The 15,061-nt window shown below is 38.8% G+C and overlaps 1 protein-coding gene across 1 annotated transcript in view; it reads right to left on the reverse strand.

Moving 5' to 3' along the window:
* UST (uronyl 2-sulfotransferase) overlaps positions 1–15,061 on the reverse strand; it is a gene marked incomplete at both ends in the record, with an annotated part of 164,212 nt that overhangs the window by 95,053 nt on the left and 54,098 nt on the right. Inside the window, one exon of the mRNA XM_080341719.1 lies at positions 4,412–4,455. Within this exon, the coding sequence (XP_080197845.1) occupies positions 4,412–4,455 (44 nt within the window). The remainder of the gene's footprint in view (positions 1–4,411; positions 4,456–15,061) is intronic.

Below are 15,061 nucleotides of genomic sequence, written 5' to 3' on the forward strand. Positions count from 1 at the left end.
AGAGAGTTAAACCAGGAAATTCAAGTGCTTTAACTCGAAGAGTTAATTTTTACTGAGTAGGAGGTTACATTTGGCTCAACTATATTCCCTTTTTATCTGTCACACACTAACACCATCAAGACCAGAGATGTGCTAGGGTTACTGGAGGTTGTATCTACCTGCAGAAAAGCACACACAGATCTGTCTTAGAACTTGTGAAAATCTAGGGTTAGCCAGTATCTGGTCAAGTCTTTGGTGCCTAAGGACTAAAGAAATGGCCTGTGCCAGACACATTACGTTCAGACCACTGGCAAGGGTGACCACTGCTCATCTTGAACAGTCAGGTAAACCTTTACTGGGGGAAGACATGAAAAACTGGCCCTAAAGGGAGAATCAGAACCACATCAGCGATATTCATGTACAGGAGTGAGCAAAGCTTTGCTTCTCTACTCACACTAAGAAAATTGCTGTCGCCACCTTTATTTGAAAAAAACAGCCCAGTACCCTCATCTCCTGAAATGTGACAACGCTACTTCTTATTCAGAGAATAAGTGCTATTTTTAGTTCTTCCACTGGGAGTAAAAAACAACCACAACCCCCCTGTCAACATAGTATTAAAAAAAAATATATAGTTTTGGCACTTAGCCATGACACAAAGCCAAAACTAATACAATTTCCAACAAAACACTGGAATTTATTCTGCAAAACAGCTACAGCCCAGTGTGTATCAACTGTTGGTGGCCTTCCACTACAGCTAACTACATACCAATATTAGCTATCAGTCATTTAAATCCTGGGCAATGGACTGTTGCTCATTATCTTAATTTCTAGTTTTTAAAGCATTTTTAGGCAGACACATAAAATTAGAATCCTTTTGACTCTAAAACTTACTTCCTAAACATACCAAATGCCTCTCGCACGTTTTCATTTCATTCGGGGAAGGCTGTAATTCCCTCTGATGAATAATGCAGGCATTAGAAAAACACTGGAGAGCTTCACATAATAGTGCCACATAGGACTGACCACAGGTGAATGCAGCAGGGCAAAGTTATGCTGCCCAGGGTAACTCACCACCAGGACTGAAAGAAACAAATCAAGGGTTTTGTCATCTGCCTGTTGCATGTGCTACTAAGGGAAGGTGCATCATGTCATCTGTGCTTTGTGAGCATCACAACTGAAAATACTATTTATAATGAAATTCTTTAAATGTTGGATTCAGGATTAATTTCTTCTGACACCTTTTTATATGTCAAATTAAACCATTCATTGATCTCAACCATCTACTAGTTTAAATGTAGACAGTTATCTAGTTATATGAATAGAGGCTACCTGAAAGAGAATGACGGTTACAGAGAATTTAGTTTCACTTGCACAGGCAGAGTTCACAGTTTAGAGCTGAAGCTTTAGAAGGGTAAATAAGTGCACTTAGCCAATAATGCAATATGTGAGATTTACAAAGCAAGAGTATACCCACACAAAACATGAGCCTAAGCAGATACCAGGAATTACTAATATCTGCCCTTTTTACCAATCCCCACCCATGTTTTGATTAGAAGAATGAAAAACAAAACAACCCACCCAGGAAAAGCAGGCTTGTCTCTATGTTGTCCTAGAGATGACTGAAACATGCATCCATCTTCTATCGATGTTTCTAAACACATGAAAGTGCTTCAAAAAGCAAAATATCTGTAACTTATACAAGGCTACTCCACTATAGGCTCCACAAGGCTACTATACAAGCCTGCTACTCCACTGAGTTACTCACCAAAGTTTCAGGAGTGAGTAGGAGTGAGGATGATTATGGAGGAAGCCCAATAACTTAACTGACTGTGAGTAATTAATCAAAGAGTACCTACGCAACTAATCAATTATGTAGGTATCTCATCAGCTGGACTTTCTACAGGCAGCTGAGCTGCAGCTGGATGAAGCTCCGTGAACACAGCCCAAAATTACAGGTTTAGACAGGCAAAAGAAATTTTCATAATGTAAACAGGAAAGTTTCTGAATTGCGTAAGTCTGTCCAACTGCTACTATCCACTGGAGCATGGTTCCCATCCATGGCACCATTAATCAGTAATCCCAAAAGACCAAAATCTGAACAAAGTTTTCAAGGTTAAAACGTCTTATCTACGTTACAGCCTTTTCCATACTGGCACAGCTGGGCATTTCAGAATGCTAACGCAAGTGCAAAAATACAGGTCGGGAATCAGCAATGCTTTACTCTTTGGAGCTGAGGGTTCAATGAGGGTTTATGACAAACATAATGCTTTACTCCCTGCAAGCTGCTGTACTTCTGGGAAAGAGAAGCAGATGGTACCCAAATAACAGAGAAAATATCTTTCAAGAGCATAAAGGGTACTAAATAAATTTTAAGTCTCAAACATTTGCTTAGCCTTAGATTCCCCACATATCAGTTAATAAACTTAAAAATTTGATTTTCTCACTTCTGTCTACATCCACTTGTTTCTCTAACTGTGGATACAGAAAAATTTGTGTTAAAGAAGAAGAAAATCAGATGCACATCACCTCTTTAATTGAGCTGTCTGAACTTTAAGAATGTAACAAATTTCCACCTTATCAGCTGAAAGTTACAGATCTCACCTGCACACAGAGTTTGCAGCAAAAAGGTGAAGAAACTCAGACTACTGTAGCTTGCTTTCAGTGATAACTGAGCTGAGTCGAATTGCTTTCCACATTACCCTCCCATTCACCAAAAGCCAACTGCTTCACCCCACTGATGCACATGTGGTTTAGCATTTTAACTCAAGGCCTGGTGGCTCAGGATGTGATTTCATGGTCAGTTTGAACAGAGATGAGTAAGGACTATCCTCAGAGCGGTTCTTCACATCTACCCTACCTCTAACTACTCATTCCTGCTGCACCAGCACTCACAGGGGGGCAACATCTGCAAAATAATCTGTCTGAAAATCAAACTAGAAGACAGATGTGTTTTCAGGTAACTGCTTTAGCTCACCCACATGAACACCCAGGAGGAATCCTGCACTACTTTCATCAGACTCCACTTTTTGGCTTGAATTGACCAAGCAATCTCACCATTTCATGGGGAGTTCTTAAAATAGATAAAATTTCTACTTAAAGACCAACAGGAGTTAAAAAGCATTCAGGCATCTAAGCTCAATTAAAACAATATTGCTTGAAAGGTTTTATACTAAAGAAAGCCATAGGCCATATTATATAAATTAGCCCACGGCAAATTGTTAAATCTCCCACCCTGCTTCTGCTTTGGCGTTTTACAGGTAACAATATCACAGTGAGAATTCTGCATAATTTGGAAAGGAAACTTTCAGAAAACTGCACCTTCATGTGTTGCAATTGCACAGCATAAAGACTTCAAAAATGCGAGTTGTTCTATCTAAATACCTCAATAAAATACCACACTGTACCTACAGATATTAAGAGACTCTGGAGAAATAAAGAAGTGGCAAGAGAACGGTGGGTTTTTTTGTTTGTTTGTGGGGTTTTTGTTGTTTTGTTTTTAAATAGTTATTGCACAAAAGGAGTTACAACAGCTGTCTGGAAAGACAGACACGAGATAGTACCAAGTCATGTTGTAGAGAATAAACCAACACAGCGCACAACAAAATAAAACAAGGGACACTTAATGCTTGTTTCATTTTTCCTCTTGAAGAAATCATCATGATGCTGGTCCTCACCTGAAATTTCATGAGGTGCCATGGTGATGGTGAGGGACAAGTCAATGCTGCACAGTCATACTTGATGGGAACAGTGTACCCTAACGCTATAAATGGATTCATTATGCACATTCATTAAATATACCCTACTGCTTTGCTTGAAAGCATTGCACCTACAGCAGAGCCCATATTGTAGGAACTGCTGACAGCAAAAAGCCCACATCCACTCGCCTTAATAGTTCCAACTGCAGTGTCAGGCTGTCCTCTCAATCCTTGCAATGCCACAACCATATTGATTTAGAAAATGAACCAGTTAGAGAGGTTCAACCCACCCCTAGCATGGATTGTTTTCCCTGTGACAGCTGAAAGAAAGTAGTTCACCAGGAGGTGACTGGTTCCATTTGCAAGCAAATACTTCAGAAGAAAAACAATGATTGCAGCAATTGGTGAAATTTCCAAAGCCATTAAAGGATGCTTGTCCAACAGAGACAAGTTATGTTTTTGCATGAATACGCAGACAGACAAAACATCACTAAAATCCTGCCTGCCCTTGACTCAATGACAAAAATTCCATTAGTTTAATTACACAGAGGTTTAACCCAAGTTACTTACAAATGTCTGAAAACACTGGGGGGAAAGGAAGGGGGAAAGCTGGAAAGGCCAAGTTCTGTTGATGTAAACTCAGCAGAGCTGCTTTGCACACAAGTAAACATAAAATTAGTTAAAAAACAAAACCAAAAAAGCAAGAAGAAAGCAAATGCAAAATATCAGTAGCTCACCTTTTGAGGGGGTGGTCCGTGGTCATCCAAATAAGTGGAATTTCCTACAAAAAGAAGAAGGATGCAGATAAACAAAAGTCATCCAACTCAACTTCAAAATTTGTCAGTTCACAGAACCAGTGTATCTCTATTCCAGTGGTTCTGTGACGTCAAATAATTCAAAGAAAATAAAACACCCTCTGTTTAAATTTTTTATTAACAAGAAAAAAAAAACTAATTTGTTTTGGCTGTATTTTTTCATAAAAGATTAGGTGTACATTGTCATTTTAGTATAATACTAAATGGACCAAGGCAACTTCAATTAAATAAACACAGCATTCAATTATTTACATGACAAAACGGTCAGTTGCATCCTTGTACATTTTAAGCAAGTGAGCACAGCTAATCTCAAAGATTTCTTAAATAATATGTATCAAAGGCCTTCACCAGATTCTGATTTGGAGTTGACAAGCATTGACTTCTCTCATGAACCTTCAAGCTAATTCTTTGTTCCCAAACCGTATTAACTGAGAGTTGTATTCTGATATAATGACACCTGCTCTCTTAGTTTGGACGAAAAGCTTCAGAAATTAAAACAGCTTCTAAAATTTTTAAGTGTCCCATTTTTAGTTAGCTATAATGAAGAAGGCATCAATTTTAGACTTTTTACCCATTACTTACAAACACCCACTGCTACATACAATATACCCTCCCACACAACCCCATAGGCTGTTTGCCTGCAACTGTCCTTCCTGAACCCTTCTCCTGAAGGATCAATCAGGAGCTCTTCCAAGAAGTCCCAGCAGAAGATGAGACCTCGCAGCAAGTCTAAAAGTTGCCCTTGGGCCACACACGCCTCTCCTCTCAGTCATCCTCATACCAAAGACAGCAAAAATACCTCTGTTCTAACCTTACATCAATACACAGTAGGAGAATCATGTTTACAAATGCCTACTAGATATCCAAATGTCGCATGGAGACAACTTTTGTTTTGCAGCACAGTCTAGTTACTACTATGTCCACTTAAAAGATAACAGTCCAATTTTGGCCCATTTTATGAAAGCTTTATTCATGGCAGTCGCTTCTTCAAATCCAGAAGCAACTAACAATGACAGCAACTAATTGCCAGACAGACACAAGTGATCAAGGAAATTTAGAGTACTGATTTGAAACCTAGTCAGAACTACTTAGAAACAAAGTGCAGAGGAAGGAAAGCTGCAGACATTCCCCTCATGCTCCCCCATTGCCCCGTGCCGAGCCAGTTCCCATCCCCTGCCTGAGCTCCTGCTTGTATGTGCTGCAGAGCCCATCTCAGCATCCACAGCACGCCACTTCAATTCAATAGTCTGAATTCTTTTGGGTTCAAGTATAAAATGAGTATTTGTTTTCGGTAATAAAAGTGAAACCTTCTGCTGTATGATTCATACCATGCTCTGAGTAAAAAACAAAACAAAACAAAAACCCACACCACTAAAATAACTCAACAAATCCAGCTGCGATGGAGTGCAGCAGGCAGGCTCTGGGGTACACGGGCCAGATCCTTAACCCTGCGCAGCCCTGCACGTGCTCTCACTGATCATCGGATCATGGAACTGGGCTTCCATGCTGCTTGCAAAACAGGGGCCACACTGCAGGAGCCTTAACGCACACAGAAATATCCTGAAAAACATGCACCTAGGTCAGAATATTTCTGTGGAAAACCTGCAGGAAAGATAATGACTTTCTAACAGAAGTAGAGACCATTAAAAGCTTATTAAGCATGACTCCCCTGTTGGGTATTTGCAAATCTTATGAACTTCAGACAGGATGCTACTTTCACACACAGGACCAACTTTGCAGAGAATACATATCAGATTGGGTGAGCTCAAAAACAAAAGAAAAAATCAGTATTACAAATACTGCAACAATGGAAAACTACTAAGGTAAAGTCACCCTGTGAAGTATTGTTCACTAAGAGATGACAAAGTAGTACAAATAGGAAAGTCCCACAGTAAAAATGTGGGACTTTGGAATGAAAACCATAAGTACTAAAACCACTGTTCATAAGTTCAAGTGTTTACTGTAACTACACCAAGATGACAAGCTATCTGTGATGGAGAACATTATTATGAAGCTTTTATATGCTCTGGCACAGACATGTGTTTGACATCACTAAGTGCCACAAGAAGAGAAGAAGCTTTCTATGGTGGAAATTATAAATGGATAGAAGAGAGGTCATCTTTCCTCAAGAAGAATATAGCCCATTGTCCTGAAACAACCTATGTCATTAAATTATTAGGATGACTTCTCTGAAGTCTTTTAATAAAGCTTTACTAAAGACATTAATGCTCTTGTCTGCTGCTTTACAAGACACTTCTAGATTTATTTTATTTTTCCTGGAGAGGAGTATTTATTCTTTAAAATTGAACTTTTCTGCCTTATAATATATTCTGCCTTCCTGTAATAGTGTGAAAGTCTAAGGCATTTGAAACAAGTCAGACAGAATAATCAAGTCTCAAAACAGTGGTATTATGCATTCCACAAACATGCTCAACAGCACACTTGAGCTGACTGAACACAGTCTCCTCCAGTCTCTGCCAGAGGAGGAAAAAAAAACCCCTCAGTTTTATTACAGAACATGGTGAATACATGGAAGCAGTCCAAATTTTTCCATAATTTATTATCTTTGAGGTTAAGTGAATCAGCTGTATGCAAAATCTTTGGGGAAATCTCATGGTTATGTTCCTTTTTTTCTTGGAATCACTGAAGTGTGGGGGTTTTGCTTGAAGTGAGCCAAGTTTATACAGAGAAAGATGGTCCCTGACCAGAAGTATGGACAAATATTACCGTGTCCGGTTCAGAATCACACACAACAAAACAAAAGAAAACACCAACGACTGCAATCCTAGAAAAAAAATCTAAAAAAAAGCTTTTCAAAAAATGACTGAGGAGTATGGAAAGATGTGGTAAATGGGCCTGTGTATGAACTGAAGATCCTTTGATAGCAAACAAAGCAGGATCACTCCATTTGAACAATTTAGATATCATGCGGAAAGAATTGAGTAGAGATGAACGGAGAAAGCAAACATGGAAAATGTGGAGTTTTGACTGTTTTCCTGGAGCAGGGTTTTCCCTTGGTGGGAATCACAAGCAGCAGTCTAAGGGAGATGGGATCCAGCTACTGCCAAATTTCATGTGTTTTGTGAAAATCCTGCTTTGTTCTCTTCACTGGGTCACCATCTCAAAATTCCAATACAACCTTTACTGGCATCCCATCCATTAGATCATCTGATGTCTAAAGGAAGGGAACAGTTTGCTGATGAATCTTCTGGTCTAGAAATTGAGATCCTGAAGAATAACTTTCCCACCAAGAACCACTAATCATTAAGAACTGCACCAACTAAATAAACGAAAGTGCCAGTGACTAGTCAGAAGAGGATCAGTTCTGCTCTCCTTCTAGACAAAAAACCATTTAAGCAAGAAAGTGGAAAGTCACCCACTATTAAAATCAGTTCAAGGCTTCCTTGTTCTTTTCTTTCCAGCACAAAATTTTTCCCAATACAGAAAACATCATGGGGGGCTTCACTGACAGGAACGTTAACTTGAAGAGGATGCCCATGGCTGGCAGCACGCACCTGGGCCAGACAGGACTGCCCAAAACAACATGCTGGGGGCAGCTTCTGCAGTTTATTCTAAGCATTTTATAAGTGTTGGTCTCTCTTTCCCCTACACTTTATCTTTTTTTTCCTACCAGTGGAGCAGTGGGCATCCTTAGAGATTTCACAGACTTTTACACATCTGAAATAATAAGATGTCCTTAGTCATCAATATCATAGGGCCCTTTGCAGTCCAAAGGCAGGAAGAGGGCAGGGGACTACAAACTGAAAACCAGCAGCTTAAGCAGAACGACATTGTGCAGCTTAAATCCAACCTAAAAGGAAAACCCTGCTATTGCTGAAGTCAGCAGAGCCATACCAGCTTTAACAGAGGGAATGCTTTCAGAGGTGTGTGGAGAAGATAAACATAGTAAAACACAGCAAAACCACACTGACCAGTCTACACTGGAATACAAAGTGCCTTATTGCAATTTCTTCCATCATATGTAAAAGACCGTGTACCTACAATTGGTTTCATCTGTGCAAGACTCACATCCTGTCAAAATTTTCATTCTGACCACAAAAAAAGTAGAGTAAGCGTTATTTTTTTAAAAAACATTCTGAAATTTATTTTTTTTCTGCTTCCTTTCTCACCTTTAGAAACATTTTGGTTATTCCTCATTTTTTAAATCATAAACACCAAAAACAACCTAGCCCCAAATGCTTTTAACACAATTAGGAGACAAACTGGCAGACATAAGCACGGTTTCTGAAAACTTACTGGTAATTTCACATATCTAATATATATAAAAATAACACTGGAATACAGATGCAAAGGGCTTGGAAAATGGTAAGTTCTAAATCTATGCAGAACATACATCAAAGAAAGATTCTAAATGAAGAAAAATACCTTTATGAAAACAAGTATTAAAGAATACTGACTTTCTGTATACTTGTTAATTTGTCCAAATCTATTAGGGTTTATATTTATACACTTGCCTTTTAACATACTTAAGAGAAGAGTGTTAACTTGTTCCATAGAATGATTCCTTAGGAAAACCGTCCACATTGACTGTACTTGTTATAGTCAAACATACTGAAATGTATAATTCAAAAACAAGAATTTCACAACTTGAAAGTTGTGGTTTCATTCAAATTAGGAAAAAAAATAAAATCAAAGTTCTGATATGACCCCATCTATCCAAATGATGTGATCTATAGCAAGCACTATGACAGAAATATCACAGACAAAGGGTTTATCAGTGATATTCCTAGTGCTTTTGCTTCTGCCCTCTAATGACAGACTTTCCAGCCTATAATTCTACAAGATGAAAGCCCCATTTTAATGAACGTTCAGAAACATTGGCTAGATGAAGTCCAGTCTGAACACCTAATAAGGGAAACTCTTGGCTAAAACTGCTCTCAAATAAAGAGAAAAATCCTTCCATCTTACAAACTCAAAGACAGACCTAGGTGGCCTGACATCAGAAAGTTCACAATCTTCCTCCTACAAGCACCCATGTTGTCAATTTGTCCTATATACATATCAAGCAGTTTAACATCTTGTTCCAAGACTCTTTTCCTAACAGTTGTTAAACGCTAGCTCCTAGTCTTCACTCCGGAAGTCTTCCATGACCAGTTCACACCTATTTTTTTTGTGTGTACTGGCCTTCAGCACTCAGAAGTCTTCATAGCCCAATATATACAGGTCCCAGCCTAATGCACCTACAAACAGCATTCTTATCCTCTGCATTACTAGTTCTCAGCCCTGTTCTACTCCTCTGAGATCCTCCTCACCCTTCTCCAAGATCTTTGTAGGTTCAGTCATCCTTCCTGCACCCACCAGGGCCCACTGCCTGCCCAGCTACCCTGGCAAGAGCCTGACCTGCCTGGTCTTGGCAGGTGCAGCAGAGAGGTGATGGCAGGATGGAGAAGGTGCACGTAAGGCATGGCCCTCCTGCAATGAGAGGAGTCTCCAGAAGGCAAAGCTACTCGGAAATCACAGCTCTTCTCCCAGGTGCGTGGTTGAGCCTTGCTTCAACACACCTTATACAGAAAAGTGACAAACACTTCAAAATGTAGAGACAGGTGGTTTTTTTATTTTATTGTTTGCTTTGTCAATCAACTGCTTTATTACTACTGGGGGGGGGTGGGAGGGGAGAGAAAAATCAATCAAGTAATAAAACCACTCCAAACAGGTATTTTCTTGCACTCAAAGGAAAAGTAGATATCATGACTGTGCAGAGAAAACCTAACGACCACACAAACAAAAGTGCCATTAAGCTAAACTATCCAAACTATTTCCATTTTATTTAAATGCATTTCACTATGAGAATGAAGACTGATCTCTCTCTGTGGCCAGCTCTTTACTAAATCACAATTTGTTCTTCACCTTCACTCTACTTTTCAGCTGGTTCTCCAATTGAGCTTTCTGGTATCACGTAGCAAGTAGACAATAATTAAATACAGGGCCTTTTTTTTCTTTTTCCCAAAAAAGATTTTTATCCTACCTTCTGTCACAACGTGTGCCAGAGATTTTGCAATGACTTTTATTCTTTTCCTAATTTCCTTAGAAAGATCTACCTTAACAAAAATGCATAGTCAGTTCTACAAATACACACAGGACTATGTTTCTTAGTGTCTTTTGGGGTCTCCCTGGGAAAAATTCTCCTCCCAAAATGTGTGGTGAAGCAATACTTAAAAGGTAGACAACTACAAGCAAAGCTGTTCAAAATTTCAAAATTTAAGGGGCAAGTTGGGAAAAGTGTACAGTCTGACAGACAAGCTGCCACCCACTGACATCACACAAAGACTGGCCCCCTACTTCATTTCCTTACCAGCTAACATGAGAAGAATAGTGGAAACTGTGTCAAATTACTACGGCTGGATACAAAAAGGATCAGTGTAGCATAGAAACTAGCCAGTTAAAGAGCAGTTAGAAACATTTGACATTTGGAAATGAGCTGGCCTTAAGGACAGTCAGGTAGCACACTCAGGAAACTGCCTGTTGCAGGCTTCATTGACAAATAAATATCTTTGAGAACTAACAGAGAATGAATGAGTGAAAATCTGGCTGAAAGACAGTACTCTGAAGGTAGTTATCAAAACCCAACACTCAAACTGGCAACAGAAAAGTGCTGCAGTAATTCAGGAGGATGCAGATTGGGGATGCAGACTCCAGATCAGGCATCTCCCAGGAACAACCCAGGTGTTGCCACGCTGCTTTAGAAGCAACACACAAATTAAACTAGCTCCTATGCCAGCCCTATTTGTTTGCAATGATTTTTTTCTTTTTAAAATCAAGCAAACTTCAACTAGGTGTTGTTCTGGGTCCTATCACTCAATATTCTCATCATGACTTGAAAAAATGTATTAGAGCACTGGTATTAAATTTGATAACAATACCAAATGAAAGGATTTGGCATCTGCTGAAATTCCAGGGCAAATGCAGAAAGACACTGATCACTCAAAGAAATGGTCTGAAAACACAAGATACAATTCAGTAAAAACAAGCATAACATTTTCAACTTGGATAATAGCATCATCTTCATAAAAGCAGAACGGCAACAAAGGGGAAACTGCAGAAAAGAGCATGGGGAGACACCATGGGAGGTGAATACCAATTCCCTTCCTTTGGATCTGTTTGAGGACTCCAGGAAATCTTTTCAGGAAGATCCTTCCATTCCAGCTGAATGTACAGTGACAGTTTCCCCAGCTTGGCAAGAGATCTGTTTTAATTAATTGTCATATGAAGAAACTTTTTAAGGCTTCGGGTTATTCTGTTTCCTCTTTTTCCTCCAGAAAGATAGATAGGTACAAGAATATTTGCAGGTCATTTGCCTTCACCAGAGAATGCACCATGAGAATGCAGAGAATGCTACCATGCAGAATGCATGATCCATAGGAAGAAGTTTTGTGGGACAAAATATGGTGGCAAGGCCATGACATTTCCCCTCTCAACACACACACTCTCCCCTGCATGGAGAACAGCACACCAAACCAAATGCAAGAGACTTCTCTCTGCACATCTAAGTACAGGGCTGCAACTCCACAGATAAAACTCCTCCCTGCAAGGCTCTCCTTTCTAAATGATGACAAGTTAAAGATGGGGTTGAGGGCTGGATAAAGGACATAATGCTGAAGCTTCAATGAAGACCCTGTCACTTTGAGGCCACTTTGTCTCACTTTACTCTGCCATTCAGGCTACAAACTCCAGGGAATCTGTATCTGACCAGGCACCTTCTCAGATGATACCAGTCTCAAGAGTTTCCTATTACATCAATACCAGACATTGGCTCTGCACTTTTGCATAACATTTTTCCAGAGACAAAGATTTTCTTATTTAAGCTTAACTCAACTTGGAAGCTTTATTCCTGTCCATTGCACTTATGCAGATATTTTCAGATACATCCCTCTCTTTCCCTCCTGCACAGGCAATCTTGGAAAACAGCAAGTCAATGAATTTTGGAAAACACCCAGCTGGCAATTCACCAGTTATTCAAGGAAGACTTTTATTACTATTATTAGTATTATTAAGTACTATGCTGCAAATGCTGTCCAGAATGGGCTGTTTGTTGGGCGTTTGGTTGAAGCTCCTGTCCCTGGAGGCACATTTCCGAGAAGCTGCCTAGGTCTATGGTCTGACCCCAGCAGCACCTTCCTAGCAGAGAAGAAATGAACACACTTCACAGACAATTGCTTACATAAAGCTTTAAAGAATTATTCATACTTTTAATGTGCTAAAGCCAAATGAGTTTCCCTTGCATGTGCTTTTCACAACATCTCTGCAGTCATATGGTTGCTATGATTTTGTCATATTTCCTTATAGAGACAGTTGCATTAAGGATAATGGTCCCCACATATGATGCAGCCTGCAGAATTGAGCTGTACGCCTGTATGGTTTTCTCCTTTCTTCACAGTACAGGTCCTCTTTCTATCTGCTCTCAAAAAGCACAATTGAAAATAAAAAAGAGCCTTTTTACAAGTCTGTCTTCTTTCCCTTCTCTCTATCATTTTTTTTTTTTTTCCCTGAGAAAATAACTGTAAAACTCTTCTCTATACTTATATACCTCTATGAAAGTCAAGAGTGCTCTATGTAAGAAGTGGCTATCTTTGTATCATTTTCTTCTCTGAATTTAAAAATTATAAATTGTTTATCCATTAGTAGCTTCCCATCCTCTAAAGGCTTAACAGGCATAAAACTAGAAGCAGCATTTCTTGCCAAGCTCTGTTAGAAGCCTATAACAGTAAAACAATATATAAGTAGGTCAGATAAGGACCTTACTGTACCTAAGTGAGCTACTACTTCTTTATAACACATTAGCATAAAGTTTCATTAATCTCTATTACAAAAAAATACTAAAGCTTCAGATGGTTTTCTAGACTTCAACATGATTTAATACAAATATTTTCCATTACTATAAATGCTTTGGCCGAACTGCTCGATTTTCACACTATCCAGCTACTGGCTTCTGTTCATGAGGACATTTTAACTCCTTTCTACCCATGCGTCAAACAGATGCATCTGAGTCATTAAAAGACTTCTCATGGCAAGTATTTTGTATTTTAAGAACTTCTAGATAGAAATTGCATGTTTAAAAATAAGAGGCAAGATTTAGCAACCACAGAGCATCAAACATGGTTTAAACCTGTCTTTCTATTTCAGCACCCTTCACCTCCTGCAAGTGTAAGAGGACAGGATTAATCCCATTTCTGTCATTCCAATCCCTTGCAATACATACCTTCTACTTCAGATTTCAGTTGTTACTGAGAAAAGAGTCACTTTAGTACATGGGATAGGTAACTTCAAACTCAATGTTTCTGACAGAATTTTCTTCTTCTACGAAGCACTGCAAATGGCCAGCACAAACATCATGATTTCTAGAATTTTCCTGGCTTTTGCATCATTGCTTATTATCTTAAACAAGATTTGTACCAATTTCTGATTTGTTAGATTGATTCTTAAAAATTCTGTAGGAGGCCTTGTAGAAAAAAATAATTTAATGTATTGTTACAAGAACTTTTGCTCTTCAAAATCTGATGCTGCCCTTATCACTGAAGCCTAAGACCCAAAATGCATATACAAAGCTTATCTGTATGAAAAAGACAAGACAATTCTCATAACTTTCATCAACTCATAAATGTATTCAGCAGTAAATATAAATATGTACTGATGTTTTCTCTCAGATTATGAACAGCAAAGATTTGGCTATAAACTATCAAGCATTTATTATCCTTTCCTTTTTCAAAATTTCGACTGAAAACATTTGGAAGACGACAGACACATCAAGAGTTTTCAGATGTATTGATTAATTCTGGCAGCCTTAAGCTCTCCAACAATTAAAACCGTGTCTCCTAAGTCTCAGCAATGACATGTTCTGCATTAACATCTTTATGTTAAAAGGGTAACTACACTGGATTCAGTGTCATACAACCACAAAAGCAGTCCAAGTTTGATCAACCTCATCAGAAATAATTGGCATTCTTTCTCTCGTGTTCTCCACCTGTCCCAGATAGATTTGCACTTTCCATATTTACCGCTAACTTAACTGGTGAGTAGTTCACTCAACGAAGATACTAAGAAGGTCTAAAATGCATTTTGACTCACTTGGATAAGTGTTTGTTTATTCAGCACTGCTTTTGGGTGCTTTGACCGTGCTTATGAACTCTGAGATGCAAACATTCACTACTGGTAACAATTACCTAGGCATGCTCTTTCTTTTTATATCATTTTCCTGTGTTTTATTTAGTTTGAAGAACCACATCAGGATGTCACCACTAAGGTGTGGTAGTTTAATAGATCTCTAACTGCCACTCACCAGCCCTCCAAAAGAGCATGCTTCTTACAAGAGACATCTTAAAATACATGAGAAACATCTGTGCCATGTAGACTATCGCTATATAGTAGCCATTGTCTAAATTCAGCTTCTAAGTGTACTCCTCCATTAGGAGGTTGTATTGTTTTGGGTTTTTTTTACACTGTATCTACATATAAGTGTAGAAATATATTTATCAGCATCAATCTCTGCTTTGCTTGAACGGCTTGGAAACTCCTAACCAATATGAAATCAGTTGTTTAAAAAAGCTAAAACAAAGG

The sequence above is a fragment of the Nesoenas mayeri genome (assembly GCF_963082525.1).
Source record: "Nesoenas mayeri genome assembly, chromosome: 3".
Classification (NCBI taxonomy): domain Eukaryota; kingdom Metazoa; phylum Chordata; class Aves; order Columbiformes; family Columbidae; genus Nesoenas; species Nesoenas mayeri.